This window comes from Saccostrea echinata, unplaced genomic scaffold, assembly GCF_033153115.1.
Source record: "Saccostrea echinata isolate AGI-Se365-2 ecotype Australia unplaced genomic scaffold, CSIRO_AGI_Sech_v1 ptg000120l, whole genome shotgun sequence".
In the NCBI taxonomy this organism is placed as follows: Eukaryota; Metazoa; Mollusca; class Bivalvia; order Ostreida; family Ostreidae; genus Saccostrea; species Saccostrea echinata.
The window spans coordinates 52614-73750 of record NW_026889869.1 but is presented as its reverse complement, the minus strand read 5'-3'; the positions used below and the strand labels follow the sequence as shown (position 1 = coordinate 73750).

The 21137-nt window shown below is 37.3% G+C and overlaps 12 protein-coding genes and 1 pseudogene across 12 annotated transcripts; 10 read left to right on the top strand and 3 right to left on the bottom strand.

Annotated features, from left to right (window-relative positions):
- Positions 1-918: 918 nt before the first annotated feature.
- On the bottom strand, positions 919-1290 carry LOC133177384 (histone H2B-like). Its single transcript, XM_061312433.1, has one exon. It carries the CDS (start codon positions 1288-1290, stop codon positions 919-921), a length of 372 nt encoding a protein of 123 aa, XP_061168417.1.
- A 255-nt stretch (positions 1291-1545) lies between these two features.
- LOC133177355 (histone H2A) lies at positions 1546-1923 on the top strand. The gene has a single exon (XM_061312406.1). It carries the CDS (start codon positions 1546-1548, stop codon positions 1921-1923), a length of 378 nt encoding a protein of 125 aa, XP_061168390.1.
- A 2142-nt stretch (positions 1924-4065) lies between these two features.
- LOC133177383 (histone H1-delta-like) lies at positions 4066-4653 on the top strand. The gene has a single exon (XM_061312432.1). It carries the CDS (start codon positions 4066-4068, stop codon positions 4651-4653), a length of 588 nt encoding a protein of 195 aa, XP_061168416.1.
- Positions 4654-5976: 1323 nt separating this feature from the next.
- LOC133177382 (histone H3) lies at positions 5977-6387 on the top strand. The gene has a single exon (XM_061312431.1). It carries the CDS (start codon positions 5977-5979, stop codon positions 6385-6387), a length of 411 nt encoding a protein of 136 aa, XP_061168415.1.
- Positions 6388-7782: 1395 nt separating this feature from the next.
- On the top strand, positions 7783-8094 carry LOC133177381 (histone H4). The gene has a single exon (XM_061312430.1). The coding sequence runs from the start codon at positions 7783-7785 to the stop codon at positions 8092-8094; it is 312 nt and encodes a 103-aa protein (XP_061168414.1).
- Positions 8095-9158: 1064 nt separating this feature from the next.
- On the bottom strand, positions 9159-9530 carry LOC133177380 (histone H2B-like). The gene has a single exon (XM_061312429.1). The coding sequence runs from the start codon at positions 9528-9530 to the stop codon at positions 9159-9161; it is 372 nt and encodes a 123-aa protein (XP_061168413.1).
- A 255-nt stretch (positions 9531-9785) lies between these two features.
- On the top strand, positions 9786-10163 carry LOC133177354 (histone H2A). The gene has a single exon (XM_061312405.1). The coding sequence runs from the start codon at positions 9786-9788 to the stop codon at positions 10161-10163; it is 378 nt and encodes a 125-aa protein (XP_061168389.1).
- Positions 10164-12307: 2144 nt separating this feature from the next.
- Positions 12308-12884, top strand: LOC133177379 (histone H1-delta-like; annotated as a pseudogene).
- Positions 12885-14213: 1329 nt separating this feature from the next.
- LOC133177378 (histone H3) lies at positions 14214-14624 on the top strand. Its single transcript, XM_061312427.1, has one exon. The coding sequence runs from the start codon at positions 14214-14216 to the stop codon at positions 14622-14624; it is 411 nt and encodes a 136-aa protein (XP_061168411.1).
- Positions 14625-16007: 1383 nt separating this feature from the next.
- Positions 16008-16319, top strand: LOC133177377 (histone H4). The gene has a single exon (XM_061312426.1). The coding sequence runs from the start codon at positions 16008-16010 to the stop codon at positions 16317-16319; it is 312 nt and encodes a 103-aa protein (XP_061168410.1).
- Positions 16320-17383: 1064 nt separating this feature from the next.
- Positions 17384-17755, bottom strand: LOC133177376 (histone H2B-like). Its single transcript, XM_061312425.1, has one exon. The coding sequence runs from the start codon at positions 17753-17755 to the stop codon at positions 17384-17386; it is 372 nt and encodes a 123-aa protein (XP_061168409.1).
- A 255-nt stretch (positions 17756-18010) lies between these two features.
- On the top strand, positions 18011-18388 carry LOC133177353 (histone H2A). Its single transcript, XM_061312404.1, has one exon. The coding sequence runs from the start codon at positions 18011-18013 to the stop codon at positions 18386-18388; it is 378 nt and encodes a 125-aa protein (XP_061168388.1).
- A 2141-nt stretch (positions 18389-20529) lies between these two features.
- On the top strand, positions 20530-21117 carry LOC133177374 (histone H1-delta-like). The gene has a single exon (XM_061312424.1). It carries the CDS (start codon positions 20530-20532, stop codon positions 21115-21117), a length of 588 nt encoding a protein of 195 aa, XP_061168408.1.
- The last annotated feature ends 20 nt before the right edge of the window (positions 21118-21137 follow it).

Genomic DNA, 21137 nt, shown 5'->3' with positions numbered 1-21137 from the left:
ACAAAGTTGAATACAGAATGGTTGTAAGTGGTAAAATAAATACACAACAATAACAGAGTAAGACCCTTTATGTCGTAATATTTCCTCAAAACTATATACAGAGCAACAAATATGTATTGAATTTAGGTTTGGACAAGAAATATTGAATAAACACACACAAACAGTATATATTATTTAATTTTTTTTTATTATTATAATCATATATTAAAATAATAATGCTGCTGTCTTGAGTATTATTTTGAGGGATCGATCTACCGACAATGACAGGTACCAACTGGCGCTGAGTGACATGCTTTTTTTTTCTTGTTTAACAATTATGACTAATGTTAGACAATTAATTGTCAATGTATAATTATCGCATTTTGGTCATTGCACTTTTATTGATGTATAATTACTGATTGAAAATTCCAATATGTCAATGTCAAAGAAAGGGGAGGGGGGGGGGGGTCTTGAATTTATTTATCTGTTTCATTGATATTAGCTGAATTGAGATACTTTATTATCAATTATATAATGTACGCTGATAATTAATTCAGTATACAGAGGACAAATGAACCAGGATTTTGTGTACATCAGATGGACCTCGCATGCTTGTATTTTATTTATATTTGAAGATACAGTTATTTTAGATATATGCTTGGTTGTACATTCAAGTTATTTGTGAATAAAATTTGGCTCTCATACATATAATAATACCTACTTGTATTTCTTTATTTATCCTACTTCTGTTATTATAATCAGTTGTAAACAATGTGGGATTTTTATACGTTTGCCACTTTTACGAGCACATGCATTCACATTGTAACACTCACACATATTATTTGTGTCTCAATAACGCATGTAATATGAAGGTATCTTTTCTTAAAAATTAGTTGGCCCTTAAAAGGGCCGTTTGGTGTGTGTACTTGCAAAATGAGATTATTTGCTGCTGGTGTACTTGGTGACGGCTTTGGTGCCCTCAGATACGGCGTGCTTGGCCAGTTCACCGGGCAGAAGGAGACGGACAGCAGTCTGGACCTCTCTGCTTGTGATTGTAGATCGCTTGTTGTAGTGGGCCAAACGAGAGGCTTCGGCAGCGATTCTCTCAAAGATATCGTTGACGAAGGAGTTCATTATGCTCATGGCCTTGCTGGAAACACCAGTGTCAGGGTGCACCTGCTTTAGGACTTTGTAGATGTAAATGGCATAAGATTCCCTCCTCCTCTTCCTCCTTTTCTTGTCTGTGCTCCTCGGTGTCTTGGCCTTGGTGACTGCTTTCTTGGCGCCTTTGGATCCGACTTTGGGTGGCATGATCTCAAGCTGACAGGTCAAACTGAAGAGATGAATAAAGTAAAATGGTAAAATTTACTATTTATATGCGAGTAGGAGGAGAAGCTTGTTACGGACCTCCGAGAAAACATTACTTGTTCGGATTTCACCTAAAGGCACAACAGAGCGACGCGTTAATTGGCTGCACCGTTGGATCCGCTTGGTTGTTTAAATTGGTGCGTGCGGGCGTCGCTGGATTATTCGTTGACTGTACACGAAAGAACATAACCGTTAAGAATGTCTGGACGTGGCAAAGGAGGCAAAGTGAAGGGGAAGGCCAAGAGCCGTTCTTCCCGCGCCGGACTGCAGTTCCCCGTGGGTCGTATTCACCGTCTGCTGAGAAAGGGCAACTACGCCGAGAGAGTGGGAGCAGGCGCTCCCGTGTACTTGGCTGCCGTTCTTGAGTACTTGGCCGCAGAAGTCTTGGAGTTGGCAGGCAACGCTGCCCGCGACAACAAAAAGACCAGAATCATTCCCCGTCATCTGCAGCTGGCCATCCGCAACGACGAAGAATTGAACAAACTCCTGTCCGGCGTGACCATCGCGCAGGGTGGTGTCCTGCCCAACATCCAAGCGGTGCTCCTTCCCAAAAAGACACAGAAAGCCGCCAAGTAAAAAGATCCTATAGTTGTGTTGTGTGCAGCACAAAACCAAACGGCCGTTTTCACGGCCACATAAGCTTTTCGAAAAGATACCTACATTACAAACGAGTTGAAACGTAAACAATTATTATAGCTAGAAAATAATAGAAACACACGAATTCAATAATTTTCAACACAGAACAGAGATCAAACATCAAAGAAAGTGTTATATATTTAATGATAAATAAATGTATTAAGTTAATAACAAAAGCAATAAATTTTAAAATTGACTCGCATGTATATTCGTATATGTACGTTTTTTTCTTTCTCGTTATAGGCAGTTGAATCCAAACCTTATAGGCCTGCGTACAAATGTTGAATTCTCACGTATTACTTGAATGCTCACTCAACAAAGAGATAAGAAAAAAAAAAACCCATTTCATTGACCAATTAAGACTAGAAACTGCGAAAATCATCTAACATGGCGATCTAACTTTCAATTTTTTTCCTTTGATACAAATATTTTTAAATATGATCATTATTTTATTAACATATTCAAAAGATCTGTAACTCCAGTTAAATCCTTAATGTTTCTTTTTTTTCCCCCTCGCTATTGTTTTATATGATGATTATTTAGACAAAATTCCTAATTGATAAAAATAGATAAAAGTTATGAATATAAGAATCTCATAAGAATAAGAAGATGTGGTTTATATTATGTCTTGAATGTTCTTATTCAAAAAAGTGTGCTTCCCATAATAAGAGTGAATAAAAGCAACTCGATGCCAGTTTCCGGATACTTACAGTACTAACACAATTAAAAACTGGTAGTAAATTTTCTTTCGAATAGACTACCGATGCGAATGACTAAACGACATTTTTTTCAACACTTTACATTTATTGCGATGTCCATCACTGCGCCGTGCAGCACATCTGCATCGTCACGTGACATATAGATGCAGGGAATCATGATCTGCACGTGGAAAGTGTGCAACCAATTTGATGCTTCTATCAATGTATTGTATTGTCTTGTATTATATACTGGTTGTCTTGTTCAACTTGAAAGATATAGATTTTAAATACATTGGCTTTTGACCACATTCTGTTTATTTACATGTACTCAATTATTTGTGTGTGTAAATTACAAGAAACAAATTAATATCAATGAATAAGCTACTCCCATTATTCGCCTTGTTCGTCTCTCTCTGTCTCTCTCTTATGTATAACTACTAATTAAGTGAGTGTTCTACAATTATTAAATACACGCCCTTTTTATGTGATTTTTTTTTTTCATGTAATTTACAAGGATGTCAGTTATGTATATTCTTATGATATAATTATACTGAGAAATTCAGACGTTGTACCACCGAATGTGGTACGTTACGTACGGTCTGGATCTTTCCGGTGTCCTCGGTGTTATAATTATAAAGTAGGTGTCATGTATTTAAATATTCGAAAAGAAATTATATGTTGTCCCTTTAAGGGGGTGAACATCCACTGATCTAGAAAGTATATTAGATATATATTTGAACATTCAACAATTTGTGAGATTCCGTGATTTCCCTTCATATGACCCTTTTGTTTGATTGTTTTTTTTTCTCTCTCTCTCCATTTCATATGAAATGCAAGGCACACATCACTATCCATTGTGCGCGTGTTTGTGCCGAATGTTTGCATTTTCATTCGGATTTTAAGTAACATAGAAGACAATTGAAAGAAATGTACATGTATGTTTTATCACATAGCAATGTAGTAAGTACTTCAATCCCTTACTCGTGTTCTATTCCTCTTGTTTTCGTGTTTTAATCAAAATTAGTCGCTTCTGGGCTCCAGGGAACAGCGCATTTTCAGAATCAACAGACAATTCCTCCTTTAAAATGACAGATTAAGAACCTTAAACAAAAACAGTTATGTAGGAAATTATTTCAAGAAAACGCACAGTGACATATTTGAGAAAATTAAGTAAAATTGGGAGGACAAAATCGGAAAAATAACAGGTATTGAAACACAAAGTTTGACGAGTTCAATCCTCTACGCTCTCGACAATTGGGGAGTTTTCACGGAGGTCCGCGCTCGCCGCCACTCAAATAAGGCCATCGGCGGAGGTGATTTCATTCATTTCCTTATCGTCGATAACGTCGTTCACATCAGTTGTAGAAAACAGGACAAAAAAATTATGGCAGACGCCGCACCAGCAAAATCCCCCGCCAAGAAGAAGGTTTCCAAACCCAAGACGGTCCCCGCCCATCCCAAGTACATCGAGATGATCAGCGCTGCTGTGGCTGCCCTGAAGGAGCGCGGAGGTTCCTCGAGACAAGCTATTCTCAAGTACATCATGGGCAACTACAAAGTCGGTAATGACGCCTCTAGTGTCAACACCCATCTGAAGATGGCCCTCAAGAACGGAGTCAAGAAGGGAGTTCTCAAACAGGCCAAGGGTACAGGTGCCAGTGGTTCCTTCAAGCTGGGAGAGAAGCCCAAGACGGAGAAGAAACCCAAGACCAAAAAAGTCACCAAACCTAAGGCTGCCAAGCCCAAGAAAACGACCAAACCCAAGAAGACAACCGGGGAGAAAAAGCCAACAGAAAAGAAAAAGGCTGTTAAGAAACCTGCAGCACCCAAGAAGGCCAAGTCTCCCAAGAAGAAAGCAGCTACTAAGTCTCCCAAGAAAGCCAAGGCAGCTCCAAAGCCTACGAAAACCAAAGCGCCCAAGAAAGCCACAGCCAAGAAGTCAAAAACCCCAAAGAAAGCCACCAAGGCGTAGACTGCCAATTGTCTTAAACCAATTACAAAAGCCCTTTTCAGGGCTACCAACATTTTTAGAAAAGATGCCTCTATTACATACATGTACTAATGGAAACACAAAATGAATAAACAAGAAGTACACTTACCTATTACACATAGTTTATTTGTCTTCGACTGGAAGCAAATTGCAAAGTCATGATAATATTAACATGCTGTTTCTGAGAAGAAGAAGAAACAAAAGTCAGTTTTTAATTTGTTTACATACCCTCCCTCAAGTAAATAAAATTTTACTTTTTCCACATCACAACGCCTACGCTAACTATATGGCCATTATTATTAGTGTTATCATTCTAGTATATTTGTTTTCATGTTTTTTTTTTTTTTTTTTTTTTTTTTTTTTGTTTTGTTTTGTTTTGTTTTGTTTTGGTTTTTTTTTTTTTTGTTTTTTGTTGTTTTTTTTGTTGTTGAAGTTTTATTATTATTATTAATTTTTTTTATTTTATTTTATTTTATTTTATTCATTCATTTATTTTATTTATTTATTTATTATTATTATTATTATTTTTCTTTTTCTTTTTTTCTTTTTTTTTCCCCACTTTATTTGGAATCAAATGTGGAACGAATGGAATAAAAGTTCATGCGTACCTTTTGAAAGACAGATACATACATTCTTATTCTTTTCATTTATTTATTCTTTTCATTTATTCATTCATTCATTCATTCATTTATTTAATTATTCATTCATTTAATTAATTATTCATTTATTTGTATTATTTGTTTTGTTCTTGTTTTTGCAACAGGGTAATTCCTGTTCATCCTATATGCACCATTCTGATTATCTGCAAGTATCATGATACTTAGTAATATTACTGGGCTTGTTCAGATAATGGTAGGAGGAAATAATGACAAGAAATATATAATATATATTTTTCGAAAATGCATTTTGCTTCAATAACGAATTGAAAATATATGTATATATATAATAAATAATTCTATTTTCTATTCAATTGACGTTACATTCATCCCCATTATTCACCATATATATATTTTTAAAAAAAATATTTGACTATATGTATCTGCAGTGAAATCATGTGTCAAAAACCGACTTGATTTTCTTTTTCTTTTGGGGCAATTCTGTGGATTGAAACTACCTACAGACGTAGCCAATGGTCATCTCGTTCACCTGACTAATCGTAGCGAGTGTTACTGCGGGCACCAGCCAATCGACTAAGCCGACTGGTAGACCGCAGCGATTTTCAACTTGAGCTTACAAAGATATATAAGTTCACGGTGCAACACTGCCACTTCATTCATTCGAGTTTGAATAATCTGAGGAGATAGCATGGCACGTACCAAGCAGACGGCACGAAAATCTACAGGAGGCAAGGCCCCCAGAAAACAGCTCGCTACCAAAGCTGCTCGTAAAAGCGCACCAGCCACGGGTGGCGTTAAGAAACCGCATAGATACAGGCCAGGAACTGTCGCCCTCCGTGAAATTCGGAGATACCAGAAGAGCACTGAGCTTCTCATCAGGAAGCTGCCATTCCAGCGCTTGGTCCGGGAAATCGCTCAGGATTTTAAGACCGACTTGCGTTTCCAGAGTTCAGCTGTCATGGCTTTACAGGAAGCAAGCGAAGCTTACCTTGTTGGTCTCTTTGAGGACACCAACCTGTGCGCCATTCACGCCAAGAGAGTAACCATCATGCCCAAAGACATCCAGCTGGCCAGACGTATTCGTGGAGAGCGTGCTTAATTTTAAGCTGTATTTCAAGTCCTAAAGCAAACGGCCGTTTTCACGGCCACCTACATTCTTCGAAAAGATGCCTTCTGTTCAGACGTTGAAACATCTCTGAAAATAATGTTGAATTATTTGGCCGAAATTAATAAATTTTGTCAAATTCGGCGTACAATGCCCCCAAATTGAAAAAAAAAAAAAAAAAAAATGTTGAGACACAGTACATCCTTCAGTGAATATATCTGTGCCTTACATATATATAATTACATAGCACAATGCTAGACAATTTCATAGTATTATTGTCATCATCAAGTTGTAGAAGTTGTCTACACATCTTGAAACTATATTTTGTACAAGTCCATCAACCTGCCCCTCTAGAATACATTCAAGAATTTTGCGAAATAAATTAGAAAATAGCACAATTATTTAAATAGAAAATGATGGAATGTGTCGAAGCAAAAAATAATAACAGTATTACAACTTTATCTCATTAGTTCTACAGCTATGCACATATGCGAGTACATGCATTTCAGAACTGCAATTCCGTATTTCATTTATATTCAAAGTATGATTTTTATTGATTTCTAAACAACGTCAAATATAACGATATTCATTCTAACGTGGCGTGTAATAAAATGAAAAAGGCTCATTTATAAAGCCGGTTTGGTCACTGCTTAAAGTTGCCTTTGAAAATTAACTGAGAAAAGAGGAAATCAAATAAATTATCACATCTATAACTAGATATCATAAATGAATGAGAATCAAAAGTTTCATTCAGCTTCTACATTTTGTATTATTTCGGTGTTATCTGTCACACCCCTTTCCTTTGAATAACTTAATCCCCACCCACCCACCCACACACGTTTTTATTATCATTCGGCAACAACGGTATTTATTTTGTTAAACTCAAAGCAAAAAATACTGAAATAAAAAAATAACAACAACAAAACAAAAAATTGTGTATGTTTATCCTAAAAAATTATGATGCTGTCTGTCCTGCTTGATATAATTCCCCTCTCTCTCTTTATCATTTTTATTCATTTTCTGTCATGTTTTTTTTTTTTTTTTTTTTTTTTTTTTTTTGGATATCAGTTTGTATAAAATGTATATATGTACCTCCACGTACCAATATTTTGGTTTAGGTGAATAAATTGAACCTAAACTTGCCTATATGTGAAGAAATTAAAGAATCAAAATTAATTAAATGTGGTTAAAATTCCCGTGGGGCAAGAAATGTAAACATTCCCATCATGCCAAGCTGACCAATCGTAAAGCTTGTCACAATACCGCTTTGGTAACGTTCCGAACTTTTCAAAGCATCGTGCGCTCTCACGGGTCCTCAATTTGGACTATAAATTAGGCAATTACGCATGATCAGTTCATCAGAACAGTACTACTGGCTGAACTTATAACATGTCTGGACGTGGCAAAGGAGGAAAAGGTCTTGGAAAAGGAGGCGCTAAGCGACACAGAAAAGTCTTGAGAGACAACATCCAGGGTATCACCAAGCCAGCCATACGCCGTCTTGCTCGCCGTGGTGGTGTCAAACGTATTTCCGGTCTCATCTACGAGGAAACTCGTGGAGTTCTTAAGGTTTTCTTGGAGAACGTGATCCGAGATGCTGTAACCTACACGGAGCATGCCAAGAGAAAGACCGTCACAGCTATGGACGTGGTCTACGCCTTGAAACGCCAAGGACGCACCCTGTACGGATTTGGAGGCTAAAGAATTCAGTTTGACAGTCAAGACAGAAGTTTAAAACAAACACAAACGGCCGTTATCACGGCCACCCAAATTTTTCGAAAAGATGCCTCTTAAACATCGTTAAGACAGACATTTACTTACTGAGTACTTGTTATACAGATATTCACTGTACAAAGTTGAATACAGAATGGTTGTAAGTGGTAAAATAAATACACAACAATAACAGAGTAAGACCCTTTATGTCGTAATATTTCCTCAAAACTATATACAGAGCAACAAATATGTATTGAATTTAGGTTTGGACAAGAAATATTGAATAAACACACACAAACAGTATATATTATTTAATTTTTTTTTATTATTATAATCATATATTAAAATAATAATGCTGCTGTCTTGAGTATTATTTTGAGGGATCGATCTACCGACAATGACAGGTACCAACTGGCGCTGAGTGACATGCTTTTTTTTTCTTGTTTAACAATTATGACTAATGTTAGACAATTAATTGTCAATGTATAATTATCGCATTTTGGTCATTGCACTTTTATTGATGTATAATTACTGATTGAAAATTCCAATATGTCAATGTCAAAGAAAGGGGAGGGGGGGGGTCTTGAATTTATTTATCTGTTTCATTGATATTAGCTGAATTGAGATACTTTATTATCAATTATATAATGTACGCTGATAATTAATTCAGTATACAGAGGACAAATGAACCAGGATTTTGTGTACATCAGATGGACCTCGCATGCTTGTATTTTATTTATATTTGAAGATACAGTTATTTTAGATATATGCTTGGTTGTACATTCAAGTTATTTGTGAATAAAATTTGGCTCTCATACATATAATAATACCTACTTGTATTTCTTTATTTATCCTACTTCTGTTATTATAATCAGTTGTAAACAATGTGGGATTTTTATACGTTTGCCACTTTTACGAGCACATGCATTCACATTGTAACACTCACACATATTATTTGTGTCTCAATAACGCATGTAATATGAAGGTATCTTTTCTTAAAAATTAGTTGGCCCTTAAAAGGGCCGTTTGGTGTGTGTACTTGCAAAATGAGATTATTTGCTGCTGGTGTACTTGGTGACGGCTTTGGTGCCCTCAGATACGGCGTGCTTGGCCAGTTCACCGGGCAGAAGGAGACGGACAGCAGTCTGGACCTCTCTGCTTGTGATTGTAGATCGCTTGTTGTAGTGGGCCAAACGAGAGGCTTCGGCAGCGATTCTCTCAAAGATATCGTTGACGAAGGAGTTCATTATGCTCATGGCCTTGCTGGAAACACCAGTGTCAGGGTGCACCTGCTTTAGGACTTTGTAGATGTAAATGGCATAAGATTCCCTCCTCCTCTTCCTCCTTTTCTTGTCTGTGCTCCTCGGTGTCTTGGCCTTGGTGACTGCTTTCTTGGCGCCTTTGGATCCGACTTTGGGTGGCATGATCTCAAGTTGACAGGTCAAACTGAAGAGATGAATAAAGTAAAATGGTAAAATTTACTATTTATATGCGAGTAGGAGGAGAAGCTTGTTACGGACCTCCGAGAAAACATTACTTGTTCGGATTTCACCTAAAGGCACAACAGAGCGACGCGTTAATTGGCTGCACCGTTGGATCCGCTTGGTTGTTTAAATTGGTGCGTGCGGGCGTCGCTGGATTATTCGTTGACTGTACACGAAAGAACATAACCGTTAAGAATGTCTGGACGTGGCAAAGGAGGCAAAGTGAAGGGGAAGGCCAAGAGCCGTTCTTCCCGCGCCGGACTGCAGTTCCCCGTGGGTCGTATTCACCGTCTGCTGAGAAAGGGCAACTACGCCGAGAGAGTGGGAGCAGGCGCTCCCGTGTACTTGGCTGCCGTTCTTGAGTACTTGGCCGCAGAAGTCTTGGAGTTGGCAGGCAACGCTGCCCGCGACAACAAAAAGACCAGAATCATTCCCCGTCATCTGCAGCTGGCCATCCGCAACGACGAAGAATTGAACAAACTCCTGTCCGGCGTGACCATCGCGCAGGGTGGTGTCCTGCCCAACATCCAAGCGGTGCTCCTTCCCAAAAAGACACAGAAAGCCGCCAAGTAAAAAGATCCTATAGTTGTGTTGTGTGCAGCACAAAACCAAACGGCCGTTTTCACGGCCACATAAGCTTTTCGAAAAGATACCTACATTACAAACGAGTTGAAACGTAAACAATTATTATAGCTAGAAAATAATAGAAACACACGAATTCAATAATTTTCAACACAGAACAGAGATCAAACATCAAAGAAAGTGTTATATATTTAATGATAAATAAATGTATTAAGTTAATAACAAAAGCAATAAATTTTAAAATTGACTCGCATGTATATTCGTATATGTACGTTTTTTCTTTCTCGTTATAGGCAGTTGAATCCAAACCTTATAGGCCTGCGTACAAATGTTGAATTCTCACGTATTACTTGAATGCTCACTCAACAAAGAGATAAGAAAAAAAAAAAACCCATTTCATTGACCAATTAAGACTAGAAACTGCGAAAATCATCTAACATGGCGATCTAACTTTCAATTTTTTTCCTTTGATACAAATATTTTTAAATATGATCATTATTTTATTAACATATTCAAAAGATCTGTAACTCCAGTTAAATCCTTAATGTTTCTTTTTTTTCCCCCTCGCTATTGTTTTATATGATGATTATTTAGACAAAATTCCTAATTGATAAAAATAGATAAAAGTTATGAATATAAGAATCTCATAAGAATAAGAAGATGTGGTTTATATTATGTCTTGAATGTTCTTATTCAAAAAAGTGTGCTTCCCATAATAAGAGTGAATAAAAGCAACTCGATGCCAGTTTCCGGATACTTACAGTACTAACACAATTAAAAACTGGTAGTAAATTTTCTTTCGAATAGACTACCGATGCGAATGACTAAACGACATTTTTTTCAACACTTTACATTTATTGCGATGTCCATCACTGCGCCGTGCAGCACATCTGCATCGTCACGTGACATATAGATGCAGGGAATCATGATCTGCACGTGGAAAGTGTGCAACCAATTTGATGCTTCTATCAATGTATTGTATTGTCTTGTATTATATACTGGTTGTCTTGTTCAACTTGAAAGATATAGATTTTAAATACATTGGCTTTTGACCACATTCTGTTTATTTACATGTACTCAATTATTTGTGTGTGTAAATTACAAGAAACAAATTAATATCAATGAATAAGCTACTCCCATTATTCGCCTTGTTCGTCTCTCTCTGTCTCTCTCTTATGTATAACTACTAATTAAGTGAGTGTTCTACAATTATTAAATACACGCCCTTTTTATGTGATTTTTTTTTTTTTCATGTAATTTACAAGGATGTCAGTTATGTATATTCTTATGATATAATTATACTGAGAAATTCAGACGTTGTACCACCGAATGTGGTACGTTACGTACGGTCTGGATCTTTCCGGTGTCCTCGGTGTTATAATTATAAAGTAGGTGTCATGTATTTAAATATTCGAAAAGAAATTATATGTTGTCCCTTTAAGGGGGTGAACATCCACTGATCTAGAAAGTATATTAGATATATATTTGAACATTCAACAATTTGTGAGATTCCGTGATTTCCCTTCATATGACCCTTTTGTTTGATTGTTTTTTTTTCTCTCTCTCTCCATTTCATATGAAATGCAAGGCACACATCACTATCCATTGTGCGCGTGTTTGTGCCGAATGTTTGCATTTTCATTCGGATTTTAAGTAACATAGAAGACAATTGAAAGAAATGTACATGTATGTTTTATCACATAGCAATGTAGTAAGTACTTCAATCCCTTACTCGTGTTCTATTCCTCTTGTTTTCGTGTTTTAATCAAAATTAGTCGCTTCTGGGCTCCAGGGAACAGCGCATTTTCAGAATCAACAGACAATTCCTCCTTTAAAATGACAGATTAAGAACCTTAAACAAAAACAGTTATGTAGGAAATTATTTCAAGAAAACGCACAGTGACATATTTGAGAAAATTAAGTAAAATTGGGAGGACAAAATCGGAAAAATAACAGGTATTGAAACACAAAGTTTGACGAGTTCAATCCTCTACGCTCTCGACAATTGGGGAGTTTTCACGGAGGTCCGCGCTCGCCGCCACTCAAATAAGGCCATCGGCGGAGGTGATTTCATTCATTTCCTTATCGTCGATAACGTCGTTCACATCAGTTGTAGAAAACAGGACAAAAAAATTATGGCAGACGCCGCACCAGCAAAATCCCCCGCCAAGAAGAAGGTTTCCAAACCCAAGACGGTCCCCGCCCATCCCAAGTACATCGAGATGATCAGCGCTGCTGTGGCTGCCCTGAAGGAGCGCGGAGGTTCCTCGAGACAAGCTATTCTCAAGTACATACAAAGTCGGTAATGACGCCTCTAGTGTCAACACCCATCTGAAGATGGCCCTCAAGAACGGAGTCAAGAAGGGAGTTCTCAAACAGGCCAAGGGTACAGGTGCCAGTGGTTCCTTCAAGCTGGGAGAGAAGCCCAAGACGGAGAAGAAACCCAAGACCAAAAAAGTCACCAAACCTAAGGCTGCCAAGCCCAAGAAAACGACCAAACCCAAGAAGACAACCGGGGAGAAAAAGCCAACAGAAAAGAAAAAGGCTGTTAAGAAACCTGCAGCACCCAAGAAGGCCAAGTCTCCCAAGAAGAAAGCAGCTACTAAGTCTCCCAAGAAAGCCAAGGCAGCTCCAAAGCCTACGAAAACCAAAGCGCCCAAGAAAGCCACAGCCAAGAAGTCAAAAACCCCAAAGAAAGCCACCAAGGCGTAGACTGCCAATTGTCTTAAACCAATTACAAAAGCCCTTTTCAGGGCTACCAACATTTTTAGAAAAGATGCCTCTATTACATACATGTACTAATGGAAACACAAAATGAATAAACAAGAAGTACACTTACCTATTACACATAGTTTATTTGTCTTCGACTGGAAGCAAATTGCAAAGTCATGATAATATTAACATGCTGTTTCTGAGAAGAAGAAGAAACAAAAGTCAGTTTTTAATTTGTTTACATACCCTCCCTCAAGTAAATAAAATTTTACTTTTTCCACATCACAACGCCTACGCTAACTATATGGCCATTATTATTAGTGTTATCATTCTAGTATATTTGTTTTCATGTTTTTTTTTTTTTTTTTTTTTTTTTTTTTTTGTTTTGTTTTGTTTTGTTTTGGTTTGGTTTTTTTTTTTTTTTTGTTTTTTGTTGTTTTTTTTGTTGTTGAAGTTTTATTATTATTATTAATTTTTTTTATTTTATTTTATTTTATTTTATTCATTCATTTATTTTATTTATTTATTTATTATTATTATTATTATTATTTTTCTTTTTCTTTTTTTCTTTTTTTTTCCCCACTTTATTTGGAATCAAATGTGGAACGAATGGAATAAAAGTTCATGCGTACCTTTTGAAAGACAGATACATACATTCTTATTCTTTTCATTTATTTATTCTTTTCATTTATTCATTCATTCATTCATTCATTTATTTAATTATTCATTCATTTAATTAATTATTCATTTATTTGTATTATTTGTTTTGTTCTTGTTTTTGCAACAGGGTAATTCCTGTTCATCCTATATGCACCATTCTGATTATCTGCAAGTATCATGATACTTAGTAATATTACTGGGCTTGTTCAGATAATGGTAGGAGGAAATAATGACAAGAAATATATAATATATATTTTTCGAAAATGCATTTTGCTTCAATAACGAATTGAAAATATATGTATATATATAATAAATAATTCTATTTTCTATTCAATTGACGTTACATTCATCCCCATTATTCACCATATATATATTTTTAAAAAAAATATTTGACTATATGTATCTGCAGTGAAATCATGTGTCAAAAACCGACTTGATTTTCTTTTTCTTTTGGGGCAATTCTGTGGATTGAAACTACCTACAGACGTAGCCAATGGTCATCTCGTTCACCTGACTAATCGTAGCGAGTGTTACTGCGGGCACCAGCCAATCGACTAAGCCGACTGGTAGACCGCAGCGATTTTCAACTTGAGCTTACAAAGATATATAAGTTCACGGTGCAACACTGCCACTTCATTCATTCGAGTTTGAATAATCTGAGGAGATAGCATGGCACGTACCAAGCAGACGGCACGAAAATCTACAGGAGGCAAGGCCCCCAGAAAACAGCTCGCTACCAAAGCTGCTCGTAAAAGCGCACCAGCCACGGGTGGCGTTAAGAAACCGCATAGATACAGGCCAGGAACTGTCGCCCTCCGTGAAATTCGGAGATACCAGAAGAGCACTGAGCTTCTCATCAGGAAGCTGCCATTCCAGCGCTTGGTCCGGGAAATCGCTCAGGATTTTAAGACCGACTTGCGTTTCCAGAGTTCAGCTGTCATGGCTTTACAGGAAGCAAGCGAAGCTTACCTTGTTGGTCTCTTTGAGGACACCAACCTGTGCGCCATTCACGCCAAGAGAGTAACCATCATGCCCAAAGACATCCAGCTGGCCAGACGTATTCGTGGAGAGCGTGCTTAATTTTAAGCTGTATTTCAAGTCCTAAAGCAAACGGCCGTTTTCACGGCCACCTACATTCTTCGAAAAGATGCCTTCTGTTCAGACGTTGAAACATCTCTGAAAATAATGTTGAATTATTTGGCCGAAATTAATAAATTTTGTCAAATTCGGCGTACAATGCCCCCAAATTGAAAAAAAAAAAAAAAAAAAAAATGTTGAGACACAGTACATCCTTCAGTGAATATATCTGTGCCTTACATATATATAATTACATAGCACAATGCTAGACAATTTCATAGTATTATTGTCATCATCAAGTTGTAGAAGTTGTCTACACATCTTGAAACTATATTTTGTACAAGTCCATCAACCTGCCCCTCTAGAATACATTCAAGAATTTTGCGAAATAAATTAGAAAATAGCACAATTATTTAAATAGAAAATGATGGAATGTGTCGAAGCAAAAAATAATAACAGTATTACAACTTTATCTCATTAGTTCTACAGCTATGCACATATGCGAGTACATGCATTTCAGAACTGCAATTCCGTATTTCATTTATATTCAAAGTATGATTTTTATTGATTTCTAAACAACGTCAAATATAACGATATTCATTCTAACGTGGCGTGTAATAAAATGAAAAAGGCTCATTTATAAAGCCGGTTTGGTCACTGCTTAAAGTTGCCTTTGAAAATTAACTGAGAAAAGAGGAAATCAAATAAATTATCACATCTATAACTAGATATCATAAATGAATGAGAATCAAAAGTTTCATTCAGCTTCTACATTTTGTATTATTTCGGTGTTATCTGTCACACCCCTTTCCTTTGAATAACTTAATCCCCACCCACCCACCCACACACGTTTTTATTATCATTCGGCAACAACGGTATTTATTTTGTTAAACTCAAAGCAAAAAATACTGAAATAAAAAAATAACAACAACAAAACAAAAAATTGTGTATGTTTATCCTAAAAAATTATGATGCTGTCTGTCCTGCTTGATATAATTCCCCTCTCTCTCTTTATCATTTTTATTCATTTTCTGTCATGTTTTTTTTTTTTTTTTTGTATATCAGTTTGTATAAAATGTATATATGTACCTCCACGTACCAATATTTTGGTTTAGGTGAATAAATTGAACCTAAACTTGCCTATATGTGAAGAAATTAAAGAATCAAAATTAATTAAATGTGGTTAAAATTCCCGTGGGGCAAGAAATGTAAACATTCCCATCATGCCAAGCTGACCAATCGTAAAGCTTGTCACAATACCGCTTTGGTAACGTTCCGAACTTTTCAAAGCATCGTGCGCTCTCACGGGTCCTCAATTTGGACTATAAATTAGGCAATTACGCATGATCAGTTCATCAGAACAGTACTACTGGCTGAACTTATAACATGTCTGGACGTGGCAAAGGAGGAAAAGGTCTTGGAAAAGGAGGCGCTAAGCGACACAGAAAAGTCTTGAGAGACAACATCCAGGGTATCACCAAGCCAGCCATACGCCGTCTTGCTCGCCGTGGTGGTGTCAAACGTATTTCCGGTCTCATCTACGAGGAAACTCGTGGAGTTCTTAAGGTTTTCTTGGAGAACGTGATCCGAGATGCTGTAACCTACACGGAGCATGCCAAGAGAAAGACCGTCACAGCTATGGACGTGGTCTACGCCTTGAAACGCCAAGGACGCACCCTGTACGGATTTGGAGGCTAAAGAATTCAGTTTGACAGTCAAGACAGAAGTTTAAAACAAACACAAACGGCCGTTATCACGGCCACCCAAATTTTTCGAAAAGATGCCTCTTAAACATCGTTAAGACAGACATTTACTTACTGAGTACTTGTTATACAGATATTCACTGTACAAAGTTGAATACAGAATGGTTGTAAGTGGTAAAATAAATACACAACAATAACAGAGTAAGACCCCTTTATGTCGTAATATTTCCTCAAAACTATATACAGAGCAACAAATATGTATTGAATTTAGGTTTGGACAAGAAATATTGAATAAACACACACAAACAGTATATATTATTTAATTTTTTTTATTATTATAATCATATATTAAAATAATAATGCTGCTGTCTTGAGTATTATTTTGAGGGATCGATCTACCGACAATGACAGGTACCAACTGGCGCTGAGTGACATGCTTTTTTTTTCTTGTTTAACAATTATGACTAATGTTAGACAATTAATTGTCAATGTATAATTATCGCATTTTGGTCATTGCACTTTTATTGATGTATAATTACTGATTGAAAATTCCAATATGTCAATGTCAAAGAAAGGGGAGGGGGGGGGTCTTGAATTTATTTATCTGTTTCATTGATATTAGCTGAATTGAGATACTTTATTATCAATTATATAATGTACGCTGATAATTAATTCAGTATACAGAGGACAAATGAACCAGGATTTTGTGTACATCAGATGGACCTCGCATGCTTGTATTTTATTTATATTTGAAGATACAGTTATTTTAGATATATGCTTGGTTGTACATTCAAGTTATTTGTGAATAAAATTTGGCTCTCATACATATAATAATACCTACTTGTATTTCTTTATTTATCCTACTTCTGTTATTATAATCAGTTGTAAACAATGTGGGATTTTTATACGTTTGCCACTTTTACGAGCACATGCATTCACATTGTAACACTCACACATATTATTTGTGTCTCAATAACGCATGTAATATGAAGGTATCTTTTCTTAAAAATTAGTTGGCCCTTAAAAGGGCCGTTTGGTGTGTGTACTTGCAAAATGAGATTATTTGCTGCTGGTGTACTTGGTGACGGCTTTGGTGCCCTCAGATACGGCGTGCTTGGCCAGTTCACCGGGCAGAAGGAGACGGACAGCAGTCTGGACCTCTCTGCTTGTGATTGTAGATCGCTTGTTGTAGTGGGCCAAACGAGAGGCTTCGGCAGCGATTCTCTCAAAGATATCGTTGACGAAGGAGTTCATTATGCTCATGGCCTTGCTGGAAACACCAGTGTCAGGGTGCACCTGCTTTAGGACTTTGTAGATGTAAATGGCATAAGATTCCCTCCTCCTCTTCCTCCTTTTCTTGTCTGTGCTCCTTGGTGTCTTGGCCTTGGTGACTGCTTTCTTGGCGCCTTTGGATCCGACTTTGGGTGGCATGATCTCAAGTTGACAGGTCAAACTGAAGAGATGAATAAAGTAAAATGGTAAAATTTACTATTTATATGCGAGTAGGAGGAGAAGCTTGTTACGGACCTCCGAGAAAACATTACTTGTTCGGATTTCACCTAAAGGCACAACAGAGCGACGCGTTAATTGGCTGCACCGTTGGATCCGCTTGGTTGTTTAAATTGGTGCGTGCGGGCGTCGCTGGATTATTCGTTGACTGTACACGAAAGAACATAACCGTTAAGAATGTCTGGACGTGGCAAAGGAGGCAAAGTGAAGGGGAAGGCCAAGAGCCGTTCTTCCCGCGCCGGACTGCAGTTCCCCGTGGGTCGTATTCACCGTCTGCTGAGAAAGGGCAACTACGCCGAGAGAGTGGGAGCAGGCGCTCCCGTGTACTTGGCTGCCGTTCTTGAGTACTTGGCCGCAGAAGTCTTGGAGTTGGCAGGCAACGCTGCCCGCGACAACAAAAAGACCAGAATCATTCCCCGTCATCTGCAGCTGGCCATCCGCAACGACGAAGAATTGAACAAACTCCTGTCCGGCGTGACCATCGCGCAGGGTGGTGTCCTGCCCAACATCCAAGCGGTGCTCCTTCCCAAAAAGACACAGAAAGCCGCCAAGTAAAAAGATCCTATAGTTGTGTTGTGTGCAGCACAAAACCAAACGGCCGTTTTCACGGCCACATAAGCTTTTCGAAAAGATACCTACATTACAAACGAGTTGAAACGTAAACAATTATTATAGCTAGAAAATAATAGAAACACACGAATTCAATAATTTTCAACACAGAACAGAGATCAAACATCAAAGAAAGTGTTATATATTTAATGATAAATAAATGTATTAAGTTAATAACAAAAGCAATAAATTTTAAAATTGACTCGCATGTATATTCGTATATGTACGTTTTTTCTTTCTCGTTATAGGCAGTTGAATCCAAACCTTATAGGCCTGCGTACAAATGTTGAATTCTCACGTATTACTTGAATGCTCACTCAACAAAGAGATAAGAAAAAAAAAACCCCATTTCATTGACCAATTAAGACTAGAAACTGCGAAAATCATCTAACATGGCGATCTAACTTTCAATTTTTTTCCTTTGATACAAATATTTTTAAATATGATCATTATTTTATTAACATATTCAAAAGATCTGTAACTCCAGTTAAATCCTTAATGTTTCTTTTTTTTCCCCCTCGCTATTGTTTTATATGATGATTATTTAGACAAAATTCCTAATTGATAAAAATAGATAAAAGTTATGAATATAAGAATCTCATAAGAATAAGAAGATGTGGTTTATATTATGTCTTGAATGTTCTTATTCAAAAAAGTGTGCTTCCCATAATAAGAGTGAATAAAAGCAACTCGATGCCAGTTTCCGGATACTTACAGTACTAACACAATTAAAAACTGGTAGTAAATTTTCTTTCGAATAGACTACCGATGCGAATGACTAAACGACATTTTTTTCAACACTTTACATTTATTGCGATGTCCATCACTGCGCCGTGCAGCACATCTGCATCGTCACGTGACATATAGATGCAGGGAATCATGATCTGCACGTGGAAAGTGTGCAACCAATTTGATGCTTCTATCAATGTATTGTATTGTCTTGTATTATATACTGGTTGTCTTGTTCAACTTGAAAGATATAGATTTTAAATACATTGGCTTTTGACCACATTCTGTTTATTTACATGTACTCAATTATTTGTGTGTGTAAATTACAAGAAACAAATTAATATCAATGAATAAGCTACTCCCATTATTCGCCTTGTTCGTCTCTCTCTGTCTCTCTCTTATGTATAACTACTAATTAAGTGAGTGTTCTACAATTATTAAATACACGCCCTTTTTATGTGATTTTTTTTTTTCATGTAATTTACAAGGATGTCAGTTATGTATATTCTTATGATATAATTATACTGAGAAATTCAGACGTTGTACCACCGAATGTGGTACGTTACGTACGGTCTGGATCTTTCCGGTGTCCTCGGTGTTATAATTATAAAGTAGGTGTCATGTATTTAAATATTCGAAAAGAAATTATATGTTGTCCCTTTAAGGGGGTGAACATCCACTGATCTAGAAAGTATATTAGATATATATTTGAACATTCAACAATTTGTGAGATTCCGTGATTTCCCTTCATATGACCCTTTTGTTTGATTGTTTTTTTTTCTCTCTCTCTCCATTTCATATGAAATGCAAGGCACACATCACTATCCATTGTGCGCGTGTTTGTGCCGAATGTTTGCATTTTCATTCGGATTTTAAGTAACATAGAAGACAATTGAAAGAAATGTACATGTATGTTTTATCACATAGCAATGTAGTAAGTACTTCAATCCCTTACTCGTGTTCTATTCCTCTTGTTTTCGTGTTTTAATCAAAATTAGTCGCTTCTGGGCTCCAGGGAACAGCGCATTTTCAGAATCAACAGACAATTCCTCCTTTAAAATGACAGATTAAGAACCTTAAACAAAAACAGTTATGTAGGAAATTATTTCAAGAAAACGCACAGTGACATATTTGAGAAAATTAAGTAAAATTGGGAGGACAAAATCGGAAAAATAACAGGTATTGAAACACAAAGTTTGACGAGTTCAATCCTCTACGCTCTCGACAATTGGGGAGTTTTCACGGAGGTCCGCGCTCGCCGCCACTCAAATAAGGCCATCGGCGGAGGTGATTTCATTCATTTCCTTATCGTCGATAACGTCGTTCACATCAGTTGTAGAAAACAGGACAAAAAAATTATGGCAGACGCCGCACCAGCAAAATCCCCCGCCAAGAAGAAGGTTTCCAAACCCAAGACGGTCCCCGCCCATCCCAAGTACATCGAGATGATCAGCGCTGCTGTGGCTGCCCTGAAGGAGCGCGGAGGTTCCTCGAGACAAGCTATTCTCAAGTACATCATGGGCAACTACAAAGTCGGTAATGACGCCTCTAGTGTCAACACCCATCTGAAGATGGCCCTCAAGAACGGAGTCAAGAAGGGAGTTCTCAAACAGGCCAAGGGTACAGGTGCCAGTGGTTCCTTCAAGCTGGGAGAGAAGCCCAAGACGGAGAAGAAACCCAAGACCAAAAAAGTCACCAAACCTAAGGCTGCCAAGCCCAAGAAAACGACCAAACCCAAGAAGACAACCGGGGAGAAAAAGCCAACAGAAAAGAAAAAGGCTGTTAAGAAACCTGCAGCACCCAAGAAGGCCAAGTCTCCCAAGAAGAAAGCAGCTACTAAGTCTCCCAAGAAAGCCAAGGCAGCTCCAAAGCCTACGAAAACCAAAGCGCCCAAGAAAGCCACAGCCAAGAAGTCAAAAACCCCAAAGAAAGCCACCAAGGCGTAGACTGCCAATTGTCTTAAACC